Source organism: Pleurodeles waltl, chromosome 6 (assembly GCF_031143425.1).
Source record: "Pleurodeles waltl isolate 20211129_DDA chromosome 6, aPleWal1.hap1.20221129, whole genome shotgun sequence".
NCBI classification, from domain to species: Eukaryota; Metazoa; Chordata; class Amphibia; order Caudata; family Salamandridae; genus Pleurodeles; species Pleurodeles waltl.
The window spans coordinates 432,958,002-432,979,362 of NC_090445.1; the positions used below are offsets into that span (position 1 = coordinate 432,958,002).

At 42.4% G+C, this 21,361-nt stretch overlaps 1 protein-coding gene across 1 annotated transcript in view; it reads right to left on the bottom strand.

Moving 5' to 3' along the window:
* ETNK2 (ethanolamine kinase 2) overlaps positions 1–21,361 on the bottom strand; it is a 115,990-nt gene that overhangs the window by 48,814 nt on the left and 45,815 nt on the right. The window contains exon 2 of the mRNA XM_069238491.1: positions 940–1,199. Within this exon, the coding sequence (XP_069094592.1) occupies positions 940–1,199 (260 nt within the window). The remainder of the gene's footprint in view (positions 1–939; positions 1,200–21,361) is intronic.

The following is a 21,361-nucleotide window of genomic DNA, read 5'->3' on the forward strand; positions in this document are numbered from 1 at the left end:
AACACTTAGGTTAGAAATCTCTCCTTAGCATAGTGTGCCGCCCAACTGGTATTTTGCTGCTTCTTTCTCTCTTTTCATTCAGATATATAATACAAGTAACATTACACCTACAGCAAGCCAGGACTATTGGCTTTGTCAGTGGTTGTCAGTTGAATAGGATAAATAATCAGAAAAATAAAGCTGATAATAAAAGTATTTTATTATCCCTTTATTTTTCCGCTTTTGTGGGGCGTAGCTAGCCTCCTTCACATCAACAAAAGGACGAGGAGTGGTGATCTGCTTCTAAATGTGCATGTCAGTTTGGCCAGCTGTCTGAGGCCGGCCAAACTGACATGCACACTTAGAACTCTATACCTGGCAGTGTTGCACAGCTGGGTGGAGACCAAGCGTAGTATCTCACTCCCTTCCTGAGTGGAATTTCTGCCCGCTCTGGCCAATCCCAGCACTTCTTTCATGCTGTGTAACAGCATGAGAGACGCATCGGGATTGGTTGGCGAGGGACGAAGAAGACAAGAGGCTGCTGGGGCAGCAGAACACGGAGGCGGCAGGTAAGTTTATGGTTTTTATTGCCCCTCTGTGCCCACCACCCCATGCCTGCCCCCCTGCACCCATCCTCCCCATCCCTTCCTGCCAGCAGCCGCTAGCGTAAATAAGCAAGAGGACCCAGCCCACTTAAAGCCTTGACCAGGGGTTTCCTGCTCTCAGGGATTTGATGACCTTTGACTATAAAGACTGTGTGGAAGCTCTTGCCCTTGACCTGGCGCCAATTTACCCCTTCTCTTAAAACCCAGAGATTACTTGGCACTGTGACCCCTCAACTGATGTTGGTGTCCCCTGAACTGCTAGGCACCACTAACTGCTCACCCTGGAGACACCTTGACCTTCGTGATTCTGTGAGCTCTGACCTGGAGACCCCTGACCCCCACTACCCCTGAGTACCTGAAAATGCGGGGCTCTCGGACCTCCTCTGGGCCCAGGGCTCGGCCTTGCATGAACTCGTAGCATAGACCATTCTGAAAGGTGCAGTACAGGGCCGGGGCGCAGCCGTGCTGTCGCAGGAGCTGGAAACTCCTCACCTCATTGTTCCTGTCCACAAACAGCTCCGTCATGTGACCATACACGCGGACCAGGACCACGTCCTCCATTGCGGCGTCCAGGTAGCAGGCCAGTAGCTTGTTGCTGATGCCCTCGGTGAACATCTATGGAAGAGCGAATACAATACATGATACAAACCACTGAAAACGCTATACGGAACATACTGACTTTTATATACCATTGTAGCTTCCAAATGGTACCATAAGTTTTGGCTTCCTAAGTCAAGAGCTTTCATTGCTGGACATTGTAGCATACATTCCAACCCTCCCAATTCAGGCGGGAGACTACCGATTTCAAGGCTAATCTCCACCTCCCTATTTTTTCATGTAAAAAACCCGATTCTTCTGAAGGCTTCAGGTGACAGGGCCTGGACTTGTGTAACTCGGAGTATGCACTACCAGTAACCTTCTCCTGCAGGCCAGTGCACAGCACTTGCCTCACACTCTCTCTGGCTTCCACTGCACTTTCTTCCTTCTCCTTGCTGGTAAGGAAAAAAACGTACATTTGCTGATTTAACATCCGATCCTGCAACAGCAGAATTGCAAATCCCATATATAACAGTACCCCGATTCAGGCCCGAGTAGCAGTCAATGAGGGAAATATATTCTCCTTGTTTTTTTCTAGAAGTCTCCCACTTTTGTCTTCTAAAATGTTTGTTGGCATGCATGGTTGTAGTTTCCCTTTTTTCCCTTTAAATATGCGCTGGCATGCAAACCTCTATCACTTGGCAATGCTGCAGCGTACATAATAATCTCATTATAAAGCACACTGCAAAAACTGAACAGTTTCTGGTTCTTAAATCAGACCGCTTATTTTTAGGGAACTCAAAAGATGAGGCGGGCCACAAGATTCTAACCCATAGCCTACAGAACAGATATTCTCTTAATGAACCTTTACTTACTGTTGTACAGAGCTTACTAAATAAGTGCACACCCATTTTAAAGTGGAAAACATTCCAAGTTGCCATAACGATGGGCATTCATTCCTGCAAATTCAGTTCAGTGTGCATGCAAGGCCTAACTACAATCCATAATTTACATTGCTTGAAAAGGGAAAGCTGTTTTAGTCCCTACCTGCTCATCTGAATTCTCCAATTGCTCAAATGCGCCTGCGGAAACCCTGGCCTTGTGGCTTTCGCCATATTATACAAACAGGCTGCATTAAATAATGCTTGGAGTTGCCTCTTCAGGCAAGACACCTTGGTTTAAATTATTTTCCACAGCCCATTAGACGTTGGGAAGCAATTAGAGTGTGGTTATAGATGATTACATACATAATAATATACATCCCTCAACTGAACCAACTCCCATAACTGTAGGAGCGTTGCAGGACCAGGACACTGGCTATGCCTTAAGAGTAACAAATTAGAATAAACATGCTGGAAGCCTTTGTAAAGCTGAGGCAGAAACCACTGTTCGTATTATGCTAATGTTCTTTGCCCCTAGGGTACTCCTGTGTGTTGTCAAGATGTCAAATTTACTTAGGCTGTTGAAACTGAAGGATTTCTGTGTTGTTTTTAAAATTGTTTTAACAGAAAAAAGATTGTGCCATAAGGTAACTATAACTGCCATGCACAGTTATCTGATTAATTATTTTACTGCAGATATTACAGGGAGATTGTCAATGATGTTATTAAAGATGTCATGAGTGCTGTAATTTGTGTGGTAATTAGCAGTGCATGACGAGGGCGCAAGTTATAGTTGCCTTACGGTACGAGTTATAGTTACTTGAAATAACTAGCTGGTGAATTTCTGTGGTTTGGTGCGTTTAAAATGTGAGCCTAACAATAACATCCCTTTAACCTTTGTTTTTTTAGTGAATTTATGTTTTTTTAAATCTATTTCCTAACTATAACGTCCTTTGGTTTTTCCAGTGAATTTCTATGTTTTTTTAACATAAAGTAATTTTCATTAATATACGTTAATCTAACCACCGCCACGCATGGCCTCTGGCCGTGCACAGTGGCAGTCGGCCGCAGGGCCTGGCCTGCAGCCAGACCCTGTGGCCAACCCCCCCTAACCACCCAACCCCATGCTGCACATGTCCCTTTGGTTGTGCGCAATAGGAGTTCGTCACAACCTGTCTCTCTGGGTGTTAAAATTGGTGTGAGAGGGTGTATCTGGGGGTGAGAGTCGTCATGAGTGTCTGGGTGGGAGAGTGGGTGTATCAGTGTCTTAGTGGGTCTATAAGTGGGAGCGTGAGGGTTTCTGTGGGTCTCTGAGTGGGTGTGTGAGTGGGTCTGTGAGTAAGTGCGTGATTGGGTGTGAGAGTGGGTGCATCAGTGTCTAAGTGGGTGCATGAGTGTCTGTGTGGGTCTATGAGTGGGTGTGTGAGGGTGAGAGTCGGGCTGTGAGTGGGTGCATGAGGGTCTAAGTGGGTCTGTGACTGGGTGTGTGAGAGTCTGAATGGGTCTGTGAGTGGGTGCGTGACTGTCTGAGTGGGTTTGTGAGTGGGTGTGTGAGGGTCTGAGTAGGTCTGTGAGTGGGTGCGCAAGGGTCTGAGTGGGTGTGTGAGTGGGAAAATGATTGAAAAAGAGAAATTAAGAGAGAGGAAGAGAAAGTGAAAGAGAGAGGGAAAGTGATATATTTAGGCTTTGGTGAATGATATACTTAGAATGAAATATTTCTGGACAAATTGAAAATAAAAATGTATTTGTCAATTAAAATGAGTGAGATCACCTTTTGGTAGGAACCTTAAACTTTGAACATAAAAAAAAAATTAAAATAGGGAAATTACCACATACACACCTGGACTAGAACCTTCAACTTTCAGCTTGAGGAGCTATGACCTTAACCATTAGGCCACAGGTGACTCCTTAATGTGAGGTGTCCAGACATAACTATGACAGTCAACCCAAATATTTTTATAGGGAGGACATTTATTAACAGTCAAAACCCTGGTAAATAAACACACTGTAATGCAATTCTTGGATTTGAACCTTCAGCCTACAGAGTGACAGTCCAAGACCTTGACCATTAGGCCAGAAGTCACTATAGTCTGGTGTGCATTACAAGATAACTCTAACATTCGAAGCAAACATCTTGCTACTGTGACCTTTTGAAGTCATTGCATGGAAGGACCATTGCAATGACTATATCTCTCTCTCACTCTTCAATCCCGTTATGGGATGGAAGAGAGAGACAGTGACAGAACCATGGGGGGGAGCCTCAAGGCCCCTGCGGTCCCAGCTGGCTCCCCACGTCCAGTGGGAGCTGGCACTGCTCCGACAAACAAGGAGCTGCTTTTAAAAGCAGCTCCCTGCTTGTAGGAGCAATGTTTTCATCTTTTTTTCTTGCATTTGCTTGCAGGGAAGACAGATGAAAACTCTGCTTTCTAACAGAGGGAGCTGTTTGACAGCTCCTGCTGTCAGAAAGTGGTCTTTGTTTGCTTTTGCTTGGTGGGGGCTGTCAAAGCTCCCACCAAGCAAAAGCAAACAGCTGTGTCCCAGGGGTGGGCACCCCAGGATATAGCAGGAGCCAGCCCTGAGGGGTGGTTGTCCCCAGGGCCATCTGTGGCTCCTCGAGGGGGGCCATGCGGGCCCCCTCCAAAAATCGTTGCCCCAGGGAGGAGGTGTTCCCTGGGATTTGGGGTCCAAAACGACCCCCTTTACCTTTTTATTATAGGCCCAGGGCTGGAAGTCCCTGGGGCTGCGGGAAAGGGGCACTGTATAACTTCATAGCCCTGGGGACGTAGTGGTCCCTGGGGCTGCGGGGGGTGTGGAGGCCCCCGCATTAAATTGGATTTAAGCCCTGGGGAGGTGGTGGTCTCCGGTACTGCCAAGTGGCTCCCCCCGCACACATCATTTTTATTGCCCCAGAGAGGTGGCGGTCCCTGGGCAGCGGGAGGTCGGGAGGCCCCCCTTCTTTAAATAGGAATGCCCCTGGGACTTAGCCCACCCGGGGGCGTATTAAAAAACAAGCGCAGGAGTCCGCGCTTGTTTTTTTTTTTTTTTTTCGCTGGATCCACTGGTCTGTTAAAAATTATTTTTTTTTAGCTCTAGGGGGTCTCTCTGGGATCCCAGCACCAGAGCTAAGGGGTCAAGGTGACTCGACCCTGGCCCCTTTTGTTTATTTTTACACTTTTTTCTGGGACTCGGCCTCAGCCGAGTCCCAACATGGCTGCCAACACTTTGTTGTTGAAGTGTTGACAGCCAATAAGATCTCAGCACAAGATCGGTAGGATTTGCGACGCCTTTGCGTCCCTATAAATATATACAAATTTGGATTTTCTTTAATTTCTCTAAAACTACTGTCCATATCCACACCAAATCACAAAAAGGTCGCTTTCTGGATTGGGCCCTTGCTTTCTGCCAAATTTGGTGTCATTCCGTTCAGTGGTTTCTGCCCTATCGCTGTTCAAAATCCCTAAGGAAAATTGAATGGTGTGAAAGCGTTTTGGGACCTCCCCTTTTTGTCTGCCCACCCCGAAACTTTCAAGACAACAGCTCACATGAGTGGCAATTTTTTGGGGAAAATTTTGTGAAGATTCATCAACTGGTGCCAAAGACATAGGCAAGTAAATAATGTTTTTCTATAGAAATTAGGTCCTAACTATACCTACCTAGTGGTGACTAGGTTATATATATATATATATATACACACACATATATACACATGTATACATATATGTGTATATATATATATATATATATATATATATATATATACACACGCACACACAGATATCATACATAAATATAAAATATTCTTTAGAATAAACTGAACTATATTACATTGAATTGGGCTGAGGATACTTCTGTTAATTCTGGGGGCAATGGCGACATGTCCCTTGGCATTTGCGGTCTTTTTATTACATCTTCAAAAACGAAAATAACTGGGCACCTCTGTGGCAATAAAGTTGAGTTTTTTGCCTGTCATTTAATATTAGATTGGGAGCCTCGCCTTCCACACAGCAGCAGATTTCCCAGCAGAATAAGCCATTGGAGGCAAACTTGGGAACAGGTAAAAAAGGACCGAGTCCGAAAAAGAGTCTGTTTATAGTGTACTGCGAAGGCAGGCACTAGTATGATAAAAATGGGGAGATGGCCCTGGCGGTCAATTCTCACCTCTCATTATTTGTATATGTTGCTCTTTCTGTTTCTTTATGTGTGCACAGTCAATGAAAAAAAACAGATTTAGTTAAACTTTAAGCTAACGAAAGCTGAATATTCCTGCAACCCTAAACCTCAAAAGACAGAAAACAGAAAATGTAGGGTATTACTTTATCCTTAACTCGATATGTCGTGTGAAAAGTAACAAGGCTATAAAGATGAAAGGCTGAGCGGATAGGTGTATGGCACTGACAGTGATCACTTATTAAGTTATTGAGTGATAAATTCATCTTATTGCTATTTATAAAACTGTATTTTTCTTCTTGGCCTTTATTATTAATTACTGAAATTGTGCAATAGTTCTAACCTATGTTATTACCTTAATTTGATATAAATTATACTATTTGTAATTTGGGCTTGTGTGGTGATGGTTATTTATTTTTTCCATTTACAAGTGTGATTTCACCCATCTGGATACACGAGGCACACCACCTTACTGACATCATTGGCGTAATGTAGTGTATGTGGGAAATGCATATTGCGAACTGCTCTGAGGAGGGAGAGAACGTAAGTACTGAGACGAGTAAGGATAATACTGGGTATTGAAGATTGCTGTGAAGTAATCCAGTTCTCATCACGTTCCTTTCTCTGGAAGAATATACTAAAGTGGTAGTAATTTATCATGATCCAGAGCAATGGAAAGGATCAAGCGGGCCTTCGATTTAGGGGTCCAGTGTGTGGGAGGTGTGGCCTATGTAGGGAGTGAGGCAAAATGTTTGTTTTTCCCATGCTTAGCCAGCTTTTCAGGCTGTCACTGGTCTCGGGGACAGACACCTCATGGAGCAAGGAATGGAAAGAGGACGGGGATGAGAAGGTAATGTTGCTGTAACTAATAAAGATCCCAAACTCTAGGGGGTGCTATGTGGCAATGTAGGGCTGTGTAGTTAAGGAAAGTGATTTTATGAATCTTTTCTGTCATTTGTGTTATCTGAGAGTAGCAAAACCAAGAATCTGATGCACCACCTTTTGGCTACGTTGCTGATGCATGTTTGCAGCATTTGCAATGCAATGCAATGCATTCAGAGATTACATTTGCATTGAGAAGTATATACTAGTCAGTCACAGTCCAGAAAAGGCTTCTTGTTGGATTTGCAGAATGTCTAATAAATTAGCATTAATGAGAAAGGTATTTCATTTTTAAATCCCTTCGAATATATGAAAGGCATGCAAGGATAGCAGACCTCCATCTTTGCATTCACATTTGCAAATGGTAAAGAAAAATGTGCAAGATGTGATGGATATTGTGGGATTGCATGTAATTATATTGATGAAAAAAAACTGAGGAGTCAAAAAGATTTACTATTCTTAGCTTCACATCTGCGTACCTTAACCATATATATAGATATATTTATATTGTCATGATCCATAGATGTGGTGTTAAGTACAGTAAACCTATAATTGCCTTGATATATTTCCCTTGTTGATATTTCGGCCCACAATATTTGGCCCCACAAAATTCTGGTGGAAGACCTATTGTGGGAAGTATGCAATTATACTCTGTACTGCTGTATTCTTCACGACAGATTCTAATGTGCAAATAGGTCTTTTTTTGGGAGTCAGTATCTAATCAATGAATCAATTGCTTGCAACCTTAACTGAGGTAGCAAGCCACTAATATATTAGACTAAAAATTACAGGGAATTGGAATGTCCTTTTCGTGTCCCTTGAAATGAACTACAAGTATACATTGTGAGCAGCACATACATTTGCAACTCGTGATGCGATTTTTAGTTCGAGCGTTAGCGTTCAACCTGGTGTACACTTAAGTATACTAATTAGGTCAAGCATTAGCATTCGACCTGGTGTATACTTAAGTATACTTATGCTGTGGGTTAAAGCAATTTAATTTGTCACTTGCCGTGTACTTTAAAAAATCTTACTCGTTAGTGGTCAGTTCTGCCTTTTTCTCCCTCCTTTTTCTGTTTCAGAGCAGTGACCTAGTACTTGTTCCACTTTGGTTTCTTTATCTGTTGCTGTAAGGGACTTTTTTTGCATTTCTTTGGTGGTCCCCTTTCACTGTGCTGTTTAGGCTGGTAGCTGCCTGCGTTTTATTGCAGCATTCCATTCCTCCCACCTCCTCCCATGGCCCTGACATTTGTTTTGGCTTTCCTCTACCCTGCTCCTAAAATAAGCTAAGTTTTCTAGACAAAGGGTCATAAAATAAGCTTATATTACTAAATAAACACCATATGCCCCTGCATCGCATTGCAGAGAGTATGTCTCTCTGTCTCCAGAGCCCCTCCCTGCCAGCACTCATGACAACCCGCACACGCCATTGCTTATCTTTATTGGGGACCATAAGTCTTCTCAGGCTGCTCTGCTAACTTCATTAGAGCTTTGTTGAAATGTGAGGCAAAAATGCTTGTATTTTCTCTCTGTGGGTCTACATTAGAGTAAGACGCACGGCTTTTAGAAATAAAGAAAACAAGCATACAAAGTCACTGCTGTCACACATCCCGGCTGCTTTCGAGAATTTGGGAGACTGAGTACAAATATGATCACAATTTCAAAATCAATGGACCAGTGAGTAATTGTCTATTCCAGGACAGAATTCATGTAGTAGGTAGATGTCATTTTTTGCCTAAACTAAAAAAAAAAAAGTGGGGGGGCATTTGCTACTTATGAGTGCAAAAATCACCATGTTCAGATAGTATTTTGAAGTTGAAAGATCATAGAGATTCCAGCTATTTTTGAGAACCTACGACTGGATCAGATCACGTCTAGGGGGCGGGAACTGCGTCTCCTCCTAATGAATCTGCCAGGCCTTTGCCCCACCAGTATCTAAAGCCAGCCTTGGTGATTGATCACATATCTCATGGGGTCTGAAGCTCTGTAAATATATCCAAGGCACCCTTCTTCTAGGCCACGTTTCCTGTTGTGAGTGGGGTAAATCACACAGACTTGTCATGCCTGTGTGAGCTGTGGTTCCTACACAAAAGGCAACTGAGGAATGGAATTGTGAGCACCAAAATGGCTGCTCGCCTCTAAGATCTTGCCTGACTTCGGTGTGCGTGTTGGTGTGCCACCAGTGGCGGCTGGCAGCTTTAGGAGGGAGGGGGGTGGGCGGGATACACATACACACACACTCATTCTTTCACACACAGACACGCACGCACGCACATCCATTAACAACACTCATACCATTCAAACATGCACGCGTGCACCAAACATTCAGTTTAAAACATCACACACATACCTACACACACACACACTTACCTTCAGCCTCCAGGTCCCAGGAGGGTTGGGACTGCTGCCTTCCTAGGGTCAGCCAATGAGGGAAGGCAGCAGTCCCAGCCTCTTCACAGAGTGGGATGGGGTCAGTGAGACTGCTGACCCCACCCCACTCTGTGACGAAGTGTCACTGATTGACACTCGCCCTGGGCATTTCAGGGCTTAAACCTGAAGCGCCCAGGAAGAGTGTCAATTGGTGACGCTTTCCTCGTCACCCAGGGGAGGACCTCGAGGCACCTTTGCTGAGCCGAAGAGGTCACGCCCATAAGAGCTGTGACCTCCTCAGCCCAGCAAAGTTCAGCTAAGGCAGCCAGGAGTGTGCGCAAATCGTGCATGTCTGCTCCTGGCTGCCTGAGCCTGAGCTGAACATGAAGAGTGTCTGTCAGGCTGACCTTTGTTCAGCCTGACAGTCACTCTTCATGAGCGGCTAAAGGTAGGGGGGCGTGGCCCCTTCGCCCTAAAGGACGGGCCGCCACTGTGTTTGAGTATGTGATTGTGCCTTGGCTTTGCATCACTTTCTGGCAAGCAAATCTCTTCATATGGAGTATTACTCCAGTCTGTGGCCAGTTATCCTATGTGACAGCAGGCTGCAGTCGGTCTCACCGGCCTCTCCTCATTAGCCCATGTTACAAGCAGTCTTCGGAGCTGCTACCCAGGCAGCTGAAGACAGGACGCGATCCCAGGTCACCCGAGAACACTCATGACGGCATTCTGTGCATAGCCACTGGGATATCGAGGGTAGAAAACTCCTCACTGCTGATAGAAGAAAGGGCGTGATATTATTTTTTTATTGTATTGTATTGTAATAGTATTTATATAGCGCTTACTACCCCTGACGAGGCGTTGAAGCGCTTTTTGGCGAGTAGCACGCTTCTCCGGAACCCAAAAGGAATTAGTGGTGGATTAGTGTAGAGAAATATAAGTACAGTTTTAGTATTATTAAGTGTTAATTTGAGCCACGGATATGTGAGTTTGTTAGTTGGATTGACTGGAGTAATGGAGGGGTGCAGAAGTGATAACTATCATTTATTTACAGATCTCCAAGCCATGAGCAGTGAAAAGGTGACAGCAAAAGTTACATTTAAAACATTGTCTCTTCAGACCTAGCCCATTACTCTAAACATTTAGCTCAAAGTGCTATTTTCCGTTTGAAAATATGCATATGTCCCTGCTCATCACAGGTGCTTATTTTTTATTTTACCAAAAAGTTTAAGTTCACATGCTGTCTGCACATATAACCTTGCAACCCACTAAATAAAGCCTTCAAACCAACGCGCGACTATCTAAGTGGAGACTCGGAGCATGGAAACTTGAGAACTGCTGAGCAAAAAAATTGTAATCCAACAAGTATAACAGGAAAATGGGTTTTTAAAAGCTCTAGAGTGCTGAGGACATAAAACAATTTGAGCAAATTACAAGAACTGCTCAAGGGCATGAATGAAATCAAAACTTTACTTGCCTCCAAAATGAAGATTTTTGCCTGTTACTCGACGAATCAGTATTATTTTCAATGGAAAGCTATACGAGAAATCCATATATGCCTTCTTGTAGATATTGACGAGGCACAATGTACCATACAGGCAGTTGTGTGTAGGTACCTCGCTTTATGCATTTTAGGCAGTGCCGAAAATCAGGAGAGTTAAACTTTCAGCCTTAAGTGAGAGCTGGCGGCATACTTACCAACCTTTTTAAACTCCCGGCCGTAGGCAGACATGTTGCACTGCACTTCAAATGTTTCAGGCTGCTGTAATGTCCTGGCTTCTTAATGTCCAACTGAAATGTATTTGAATAGTTCCTTTTAGCCATTCTTGATGTTGCCTTAAAACTAGTGTTCAAATGGAGAAGAAAACAGTGTGAAGATCTATCTATCTATCTATCTGCGCCCCATTTCATATCATACGTCCAGTAGTAGTTTCCTTTTAACAGCAATTGTCCTACAATGCGTGAAGCCCACGTTACATTTGTGGGGACTGTTGTTTGGGGAGGGGTGCTAGTGGATAAGTCTCGGGACAGAGGCAGAGTTCAGCAAACCCCCTTTGCCTGTCACAAACACACAATGGAAGTGGGGCCGAGGAAGGGAGCCTTTCTCTTTACCGTGCCAAGTTGCCGAGAACTTTGAGGAGCTGTTGTGGTCTCCTCCTGGCTGTGCTGACAAACACTGATCCCCTTCAGGTGTTATGCAAGCTGGAGTGGCTAGTTATCCAATTAACTCCTTTGTCTGTAGAGACGGTCGAGTTTAGCGGAGTGAAGCCCTCTTCTTTCGGAACCAAAGTGTCAAAGTGGTTTTCCCATTCTGTGTCTGTGGGAAATATGTCAGTACATTTATGCCCTGGTTCTTTCACTGCTAGTTTCTCTCACCATCTCTCTTTTTTTCTTTAATGTTCATTTTTCTCTTTCTTTTCACACTACTCAAAGTTCCTAACATGAACTTAGGCCTTCAGCTTTGCTAATGACTCAGTTTAACATGCGTATGACATGTATTCAAGGAACTGTTGAGCAGTAGACCTCTTCTATAGTCCCTATGGGTGTAACGCAGCCAACAGTTTTGTCTGATGCCAGAATTCTTTTCTAATTGCTAGAGCCAATATGGACCTGGGTAGGACAAATGAAAGCTGTCATTCGTGACAGTTTCCAGCTGTCCCAACTGCTATGATGTTGCTGCTGGTCCAAAGACTGAGTGGAGCCAGGGAAAAGTCATCCGGGCCCAGAATGTAATTTGAGGGTAGGTGAAGAAAAGGCCCAGATTTATCCATGCATGTGTTGCGTGCATTATGAACATGTGAATAGTTTTGAGTGTGTGCGTGTATATGGTAATGAGGCTGAAAGAGTTGACCAGGCAGAGGTGAGGGGGTCAAATTTAGTGTTATATTTGAGGGATATGTGTGATATTGTTAGGGTTCAATGTGACCTGAAATTGCCCATAATTGACATACTGTGGGCATTCTTAGGTCTGTATAGAGAAGTTATTATGAAATTAAAGACGAAATTAGATCTCAGCATACATGAGAAACATCAGTAAAAAATACAGAGGAAAGCTTAGAACAGAATATATAGCATGCAATATAGAGCCACAAACACAAATAGAAGAATCTTACTTACTTTTTCTGAGCTTTACTGTCTGAAACTAAAGTACTAACTTGGAAAAATATCCGTTTAAATGAATTCACTTTATGCTCTGCAGTCATATAAAACAAGTGCTCTGCGCTGCACCACAAATACCCATCATGATATGGTTCCCCGTGCGTGCACTCAGTCTTTCATCCTTCCGAGGTTGAAAAAGAGAGTTCCATTCAGTTCAGTGGCGGTCATTTGGCGCCAGTATACCCCAAGGGGTGAATATGCACTTTACATGTTTTCATCTTTGACATGTTGAGGGGACCGGAAGGACACCTGGCAGGTGACTGAGAGTGTCCACGACGGGCTTACCTGTGAACTTTAATGTTACGCTATATGTTCTGGTAGGTATGGGGCATTCGGCCAAACCCCGTCTGTGTGCTACACAAAGGGTATGTTAATATCTTTCATAATGTCTCCTGTGGTCCACGAGAGGTTGTCGCAGTGTAGATGCGAACACAATGTGTGATGTAACTAGAAGTCCTGGTTTTGAATGTTCCCTGTCACTTATAAACCACAGAGTTGGATTGACTTCCTGGGATGCTGAGGCAGCGAACTCCAGAAGACAGAAATAAGTATGACGAGTTAGTGTATTAATAACATGTTCTTTAAATGGAGCTGTAAATAACAGCTGTTACCATTACCCAACTCTAGGGCGCGTGTTTCATTCACCTCATTCCAGTGAAAGTCTGAGGCTGCTAGTTGAAGATTCAAGCCCTTGACCTTCAGGGCACAGGTCAGTGTGGAAACTCAAGCATCTAGACTTCTAGAGGAAATGATGTAATAGCCCCACACTGCACCAAATAACTTGGGGCCGCTGTGATCCCCTGCAGCGGGGGAAGAATAGGGATCATGGGCACATTTCACAGTAATATGACTAAGCGACGCAAGTTTACTCCAAAGTTCCGCACCATGGGCCTTATTTACAAGGCTTTTGCCCCACAGCTGCATCTTTTCTTTTTTACAGAACGGTGGCGCAAGCAGTGCTCTCCACTGCACCACATTTACAAACTGACACATTGGACCCAATGCGTCAGTCTGTAAAGCTTTGCATCACATTATACCTGCACCATGCACAATGTATGCAAGGTAGGTGTTCCCACGGGAAAAGCCACGCAGAACTGACACAGTGAAATTTACAACATTTCAGTGCGTCATTCTGCAACTTCACTCCGTCCGAATTTTACTGCCTGCTCAGAGCAGGCGTAAAATTGATGTAGGAGTTTTCTCAATGTGGGCCTCCTAGCATTGCTGGAGTAGCGTCATTTTTTTGACGCTAGTCCAGCAATGCGTGAGTTTAGCGCCACACATGTCAGAATTTCTTTTGCATCTGTGAAAAAGTGTGTCATGGAACTCTGTGTTGTAAATACAGCGCATCCATGACTTTATAAGGGGGTTGTAGGGCAGCGCAAGAAATCTGATGCATCGAAGGGGATGCATCAGATTCTTGTAAATGAGGCCCTGTACCTGGGAAGCAGAAATCCCAGAACCCTCACACCTTGCAGCACTATAGGTTACACAAGGATCTCTGCAGCGGTATATTAACCTCCTGAGCTATATTATAAGCATCCAAACTTGTAATCTTCACTTTATTTACATCACTTCAGAGGGTGCACTAGCCGCTATTTACCAGCAGGTTTATCACCTTGTCCTAGTAGCTAATTATTCCCAGGTTATATCACTTGACAAGTCTACCAGAATAGTGCAAATGCCGATGTATACAAGCCAGTAAGATGATGGTAGACAGCTATTTCAAGGTGACTGCATGGTTGGAGCCCCTGCTATAAACATGTGCATATACCATGGAGATTGCAGATTCATAACTCAGCAGAGCAGCCATTTTTATAACATATGCACCAGGAAACAACTCAGTGTGCTGAACGGACTATATCATTGCTACATAGGCAGAAGCAAGATGGGTAACATTCACCTCATGGCTTTGTAACAGGGGTCTCCAACCTTTTCTATAAACAGAGCTATTTCTGATAAATAAAAGTAGTCCTGAGCTACTTTGACTGTTGCAGTACTGACCACTTCAAAAACAATCATAATAGCAACCATGCAGGATCACTAGTAATGACCAACCAGATGTATGTCACAAATACAAAGTGACAAAATTATACCATGCCAAAATATAATATCCAGAAGATTAAATAATACAGTGCCATGGAATATGTATGTCTACGTAAGTACATATGTACTATTCTTAACTGCACATCTACGTGTATCTTCAGGAAAAATAGATGTGATGTTAAGAATGTAAATAACATTAAACTTACCTATAATTATTTACCTTCATAATATTGTGCTCGTCGATATTGTGGATACTGTATTTTGGCTGGATGATACCTAAAACTCGATATTGAAGTAGAACACCAACCACCCCAATGCATAAAACACGGCTGTTGATAACAAAGCCATGAAAAGCTTTATCAATATAAAGAGCCTCCAAAAGATGACTGAAATAACAGCCGCACCAGAAAGTGCCCAGTGATCCAAAGGAAATAAATAAATCTCCTCACCTCGTTTTGAACGATCATTAAAAGAGCAGCTTTAAGTATGTTTTGGATTTCTAATCATTTTGTTTTCAAATATCAGAATACCAGTTTTTCAAAATACATGTTTTTTTCTATGAAATATGCACTTACCATATTGGGTTAGCACACTCAAAGAAAATCTTGTCTTTTTCTGAAAAAGCTCTTGCCTCAAAAATAAATTTATATGCATGGTGCCCAATTTTTAGTTTTTGATTTCTCTAGTACAAATGACGTTGACAGATTCTGCTCCACCTGCCCAGGTATTGACATCACAGGCCAGGCTGCCCACCATAATGTGAAATATGCCTACATAATGACATGGATGCCCATCATTACGAGAGGGCGTAAATTATGTGTTAGATGTCAACAGTTATATCACACATATTGGCAGTAGATGCCATCATGGCATGATTAGTCCAAGGATGCCCAGTAGGCCAAGATTTGCCATTATTATACCAGTGCCGTCATTATGTCAGGAATAGTCATAAAAGTGCCAAATATAAACCCCTTCTATTGGCAGAATCATATACGTTTGGTGTTCTCTGACACCAGGAATGGCTTCCAGGGTGAGAAAATGACGTCCAACAAGGGACACAACACAAGCTGCATACGGAACACATACATAATAGTGCACATATGCACAGAGAAACATTTAAACACATACACATATATGCATGCACACACCACTCAAAACATCTGGAACAAACATTAATGTATATGTAAATCCAAAATATACTTAAAGCTGCTCTTTCAATGATAGTTCAAACTGAGTTGAGGAGATGTATTTATTTTCTTTGGATCGGTTGGCACTTTCTGCTGCTTCTGTTGTTTCATTAACCATATGGATGCACTTGATATTGATAAAGCTTTTCCTGACATTATTGGTTAATTGCCTTGTTTTATGTGTTACGGTGGTCGGTGTTTTACTACAATGTTGAATTTTAAATATCATCCAGCCAAGATATTGTATCTAGAATATTGACTAGCACAATATCAAGAAGGTAGATATTTTAAGGTGGGTTTAATTGTATTTACATACCTACTTTCACATTTATTTATCCTTAAGATATACATATCTGTTAAGTTCCCAAATGTGAGTTAAGACTAGTAACTGTGTACTTACCTACTTATACATACTTCCATGATATTGTATTGGTCAATATTCTAAATATATTTTGTCATGACAATATTTTGTCATTCAGCATTGTGACATATGTCTGGTTAGTCACTACTAGTGATCCTGGAAGGCGAGGTCACTATTGTGATTGTATTTGATGTGGTCACTGCTGCAACAGTCATCAAAGCCATTAGTAGCTTGGAATTATTTTAATTGATCAGAAAATAGAACTCTTTATAGAAAAGGTTGGAGACCCCTGAATTAGAGCAGTAGTTCCTAACTTTTTCAGAACCACAACCCACTTTATAGCATGACAAACTTTCACAACCCATTTATCTTTAATGTCCTGGAAGAGGACGATTTTATAATGTAACTAAAGCATTGTGTAGTAGTGCAGTGTCATTTGCAGACAACGTATCTTCTTTTCAAATGGCCACTAAATTTGCAGAGACATACAGTTTTACAAATAAATCTACATTGTACACAAAAGATAATTGGTGGAAATTAGGTTTGCGTGAAAACTTTCATTGTTTGCGCATCACCAAGTAAAAGTGTTTTGATTTTCTTGATTCTATTAAAGTCTTTGTTTCTATCACACTTAAGAATTACAAAAAATGTGTTTCATTTTTGTTTTCCACTGCTCAGTTTTTACAGTTCATTTACAGGTATTTGCATTTGTTGTGTGTTGCAAACGATTACAGCCTTTCTTTTCACACTCCCTGTTCCCCTGCAGTACTGTCACATAATTCATTTGACTTTTCCTTCTCTGACTGCAAAGTGAGAGGAGTTTGTAAACACCGGTCTACATATTCAAAAACATAAGCTTCAATTTGGGACAAGACACAGCCTGGCATTTGACTTCATTCACTGAAGCGCAGCAAATAACAATGACAATATAATTAGAGAATTTAAAGGCATCTTTAATTATTGCTTGGACTTTCAGGACCAACCAAAAATCGTCTCTTGAGAAAACACTGGGTTAGAGTCCTAGCAGGTCAACTCAGACTCTCGTCTTTCTGAGGTTGAATAAATGAGTACCATTGAGATGGGTAACAATAAACATGTTTCATGGTGCCAAGATGCTCTTCAGTGTGACCATGCACTTGGCAAACCACATATAAGTACCACTGGTTCTACTTTGTTTTTGTTATTAAGAGATTTTACAATACACATAATAATCATATCAATTTCAACTGAATTTTAAATAAGAAAAGGAGTCCAAGAGCAATGAAGGGATTTAGAAATCTTATATTATAGTGTCATGTTTGCAGTGGTGAAGTGGCGAGTGCAGCTGCTCAGTGAACAGGAATTGCTCAGTGCAGATTCACGGTGGATTGCAACAGCACCAAGAAAAACATTAAATATGCATTTGACCCATATAAGTAAGTTAAGAAGTAGCTAGAAAATTTTGGACCAGTACAAATATATTTATTTGTTATGCCTCCGATGAAGTATGGGAACAACTAGTTGTATGTAGTCAGTGTTTCGACCCTGGGGGAAATGTCATGGGGTCATCATCAGAAACATGGTAATACTTTTTGGTAATTGACTGATGTATAGGTAATGTGGCTGATGTTGGTGTTAAAAAAGGGTTTCGCTTGAAAGAAAGTTGAAACACCCATGCTCAAGAGTAATTAGGGTACAAGAAATGGCATAGACAGCAGTCATTCATTTCGGCAGTCTAAGTAGTTTATAAACAAGCTTTCCACTATGGAGAAGCCAAGCTGCTCAGCTCCCTGCAAAGTCAAAAGGAGCCAAAAGGAAACTTGGCAGACGACTGAGTGTCCGCGATGGGCTTAGCTGTGCACTTTATAAGTTAATGTATTACGCCATATGTTCTGGTCAGTATGGGCATTTGGCTAAATCCAGTCTGCGTGCTACATATAGGGCATGTTAATGTCTTTCATAATGTCTCCTCTGATGTCATATGAGAATTTATTGCAATGGAGATGAGGTCACAATGTGTTATGGAACTAGAAGTCCTGTTACTAGATGTTCTGTTCTTTGTCAAGTTTCAACCACAGAGTTGGATTGACTTCCTGGGCTGCTAAAGCGGCGAACTCCAGAAGACAGAAATAAGTATGACGAATTAGTGTATTAATAATTCGTTGTTTATATTGAGCTGTAAATAACAGCTGTCACTATTACCTAACTGTGTGGCACGTGTTTAATTCACCTCTTTCCAATGAGTGCCTTCACTATGCCTTGCCGGGCAGATGGAGCAGAATCTGTCAGACATATTTGTACTGAGGATATCACAAGCTGACACTTGGGCACCAGGAAGAAACATGTTATTTTTGAAGCAAAGAATGAGTTTCTTCAGAAAAAGACAACATTTATTTGAGTGTGCTAACCAAATACTGAAAGTGCTTATTTGATAGCAAAACGTATTTTGAGAAATTGGTATTTTGATATTTGAAAACAAAATACTTAATTCAAAACGTGTGTCATTCACTCCACTCCTGTGAAAGTCTGAGGTTGCTAGTTGAGGATCCAAGCCTGTGACCTTCACGCACAGGTCGGCGTGGTAAGGCGTCCAGGCCCCAGGTCTGACCCTCTGCAGGGCCTTTACGGGAGGAGAGTAGGGATCATGGCCACATTTTAACGAAATAGGGCCAAGTGATTCAGTTTTAGTTGAAAGTTCACCGCTGAATCTCATCCAGGAAGCAGCCGTCGCAGAACCTTCATCCTTACTCCTTCCTGCATTGCAGGTAACTCAGAGATCTCTGTGACTGGTATTATAACCTCCAGGGTTATATTACCAGCATTAAAAGCTGTAACTTTCACTTTACTCACATCACTGCAGAGAGTGCACTAACCACTCTTATCAACAGTCCCTTTCCTCCCAGAGTGAATCACTTAACAGGTCTACGGAATAGTGCGGATGCTGATGCATACATCTCAGAAATAAGGATGATGACAGACAGCTAATTCAAGGTAGCTCCATGGGTTGAGCTCCTGCAATAAACATCTGCGTATACCATGGTGGTCGCAGATTTACATCTCATCAGAGGAGCATTCTATCATGTATGCACCAGGAAACAACTCAGTGTGCTGAATGAGAAACATGATTGCTATATGGGCAGAAGCAAAACTAGTAACGTTCACCTCACGCCTTTAGAAAGTTATGGACAATACTTTGATATGATATCTGTGCCCGTGGTAGTTTAAATGGACAGACATGTAAATGGGAGAGTACGAGTGATCTTCAATTAAAAATGGATGTACACCGAATCACTGCCTTGCATGCCATTTTCACGCAGACGACCCCCGCCCCTAAAATGTGTAAAAATGTCACTTCAAATCTCACAATAATTAAGCATATTACCAGCAGAAACATTATGCACTTTCGCCTAGCTGCAGCCAGAACAACTGATAGCAACATTAAACCATAATATATATTTCTTTCGTTCTACTACAGAGGACACTGCCATTCCCGAGCATGACCTGGTTCAGGTTCTAGGTACTTAAGGCACTGCTTGTAAGTAACCAGGCTTTGTCGCTGGGATCTCCAAAGGGTAGCTCAGGAACTACTGGTAGCTCTTGAATATTCTAGAAGTAGTTCAGTGAACTGCATCCCAACACAGTACGGAATTGAGAGGGTCCAGCCATTTTGAGAGTGGCAGCTCTACACAGTTCCCTGGAAGGGCCACTAGCCAAACCAATGGCATGCAGCTTACACCCAAACACACACTGTGACAGCCTGCGGTACCTGCAACATCACCACTTGTCTCCACTCTCAATTTAGCATAGTCACATTGAAATTCGTCACTCTGCAAGCCATATTCTGTCAATCATACAGCACTTGTGAAAACTGTACCAGAAGAGAAGTGCAGAAGTAACCAGAGTGGAGTCGTTAGAGTGTGGGATGGCTGGACACTGCGTGGAAGTATGTGATAACTGTGAAGCAGCCATGTAGCCAAGGAGAGCCAAGGCTGGATTGAGAGTGGAAGACACATAATGGCCTTGTTTGTTCCAGACGGTGGAAGTGGTGCATACATGTATGTATATGCATTTATTTAAATGTTTCTCTGTGCACTATTATTTATGTTTAGTTCCTCCTTGAAAGTGATTTTCTCGCCCTGGAAGCCATTTTTTGTGGTAGAGAACACCATACATATATGTTTCTCACAATATAAGAGGTCTGTTGTTGGCATAATTATGACTATTGTGACATAACCACCTCCTCAATTATCCAAGGAAGTTAAAAACCTAGGAATCACCATGGATTCCAAGTTAACTATGAATGCCCAAGTGGACAAATTGGCACGAACAAGCTTCATCACCTTGAAGACTTTACGACGCATCTTCCCCATCCTCGGATTTCCACACAAGGTGCAAGCTACTATCTCGCTTGTACTATCCAAACTGGATTATGCCAATGGCCTCTACCATGGATCATCTCTATCTGTTATGAAAAAACTACAACGTATCCAGAATTCCGCAGCCAGGCTACTATTACATGTAAAGCCGCAAGCCCACATCTCCCCTGCCTTGAGAGCACTACACTGGTTACCCGTTGCCAGAAGATGCACTCAAGCTGCTTTGTATCACCCACAAAGCTATACATGGAACAGGACCTCTTTTTATCAGAAACAAAATAACCAAATACATCCAACAAAGAAACCTCCGCTCAAGATTGGCACCCCGCCTTAGAACACCACCATACAAGGAAAAGACTATGGGTGGTAAATCCTTCTCCGTTCAAGCAGCCAAACTATGGAATTCATTCCCCCCAGCTATAACCCCCCCAGTACCCCCAACTATAAGAGCCACAGATAACTTTCTTGTCTTCAGAAAACTACTCAAGAGTTGGCTCTTTCCTTCATAACCACCATATTCAAACAACTATGAACTGCATATACCAATGTTGATAAATATTTTTTTCAGATTATGTGTATATTTCTAGTTATGTATAGTTTCTTTAGAAAATATGTATCGCTACTATGTCATAACAATAAAATACACACACACTCTTTAAACCTGTTTGACTAAGTATATTTTACCCATGGTTCTAATTATGTATTGTATGTGCAAATGTGTGTGTATTCATGTGTGTGTGTATGTATATATATATATGTATGTATGTATGTGTATATGTTGTTTCTGTGCTTGGCATGTTCGTGGGTCATTGCATGGCTCCTGGGTGGGTTGTTA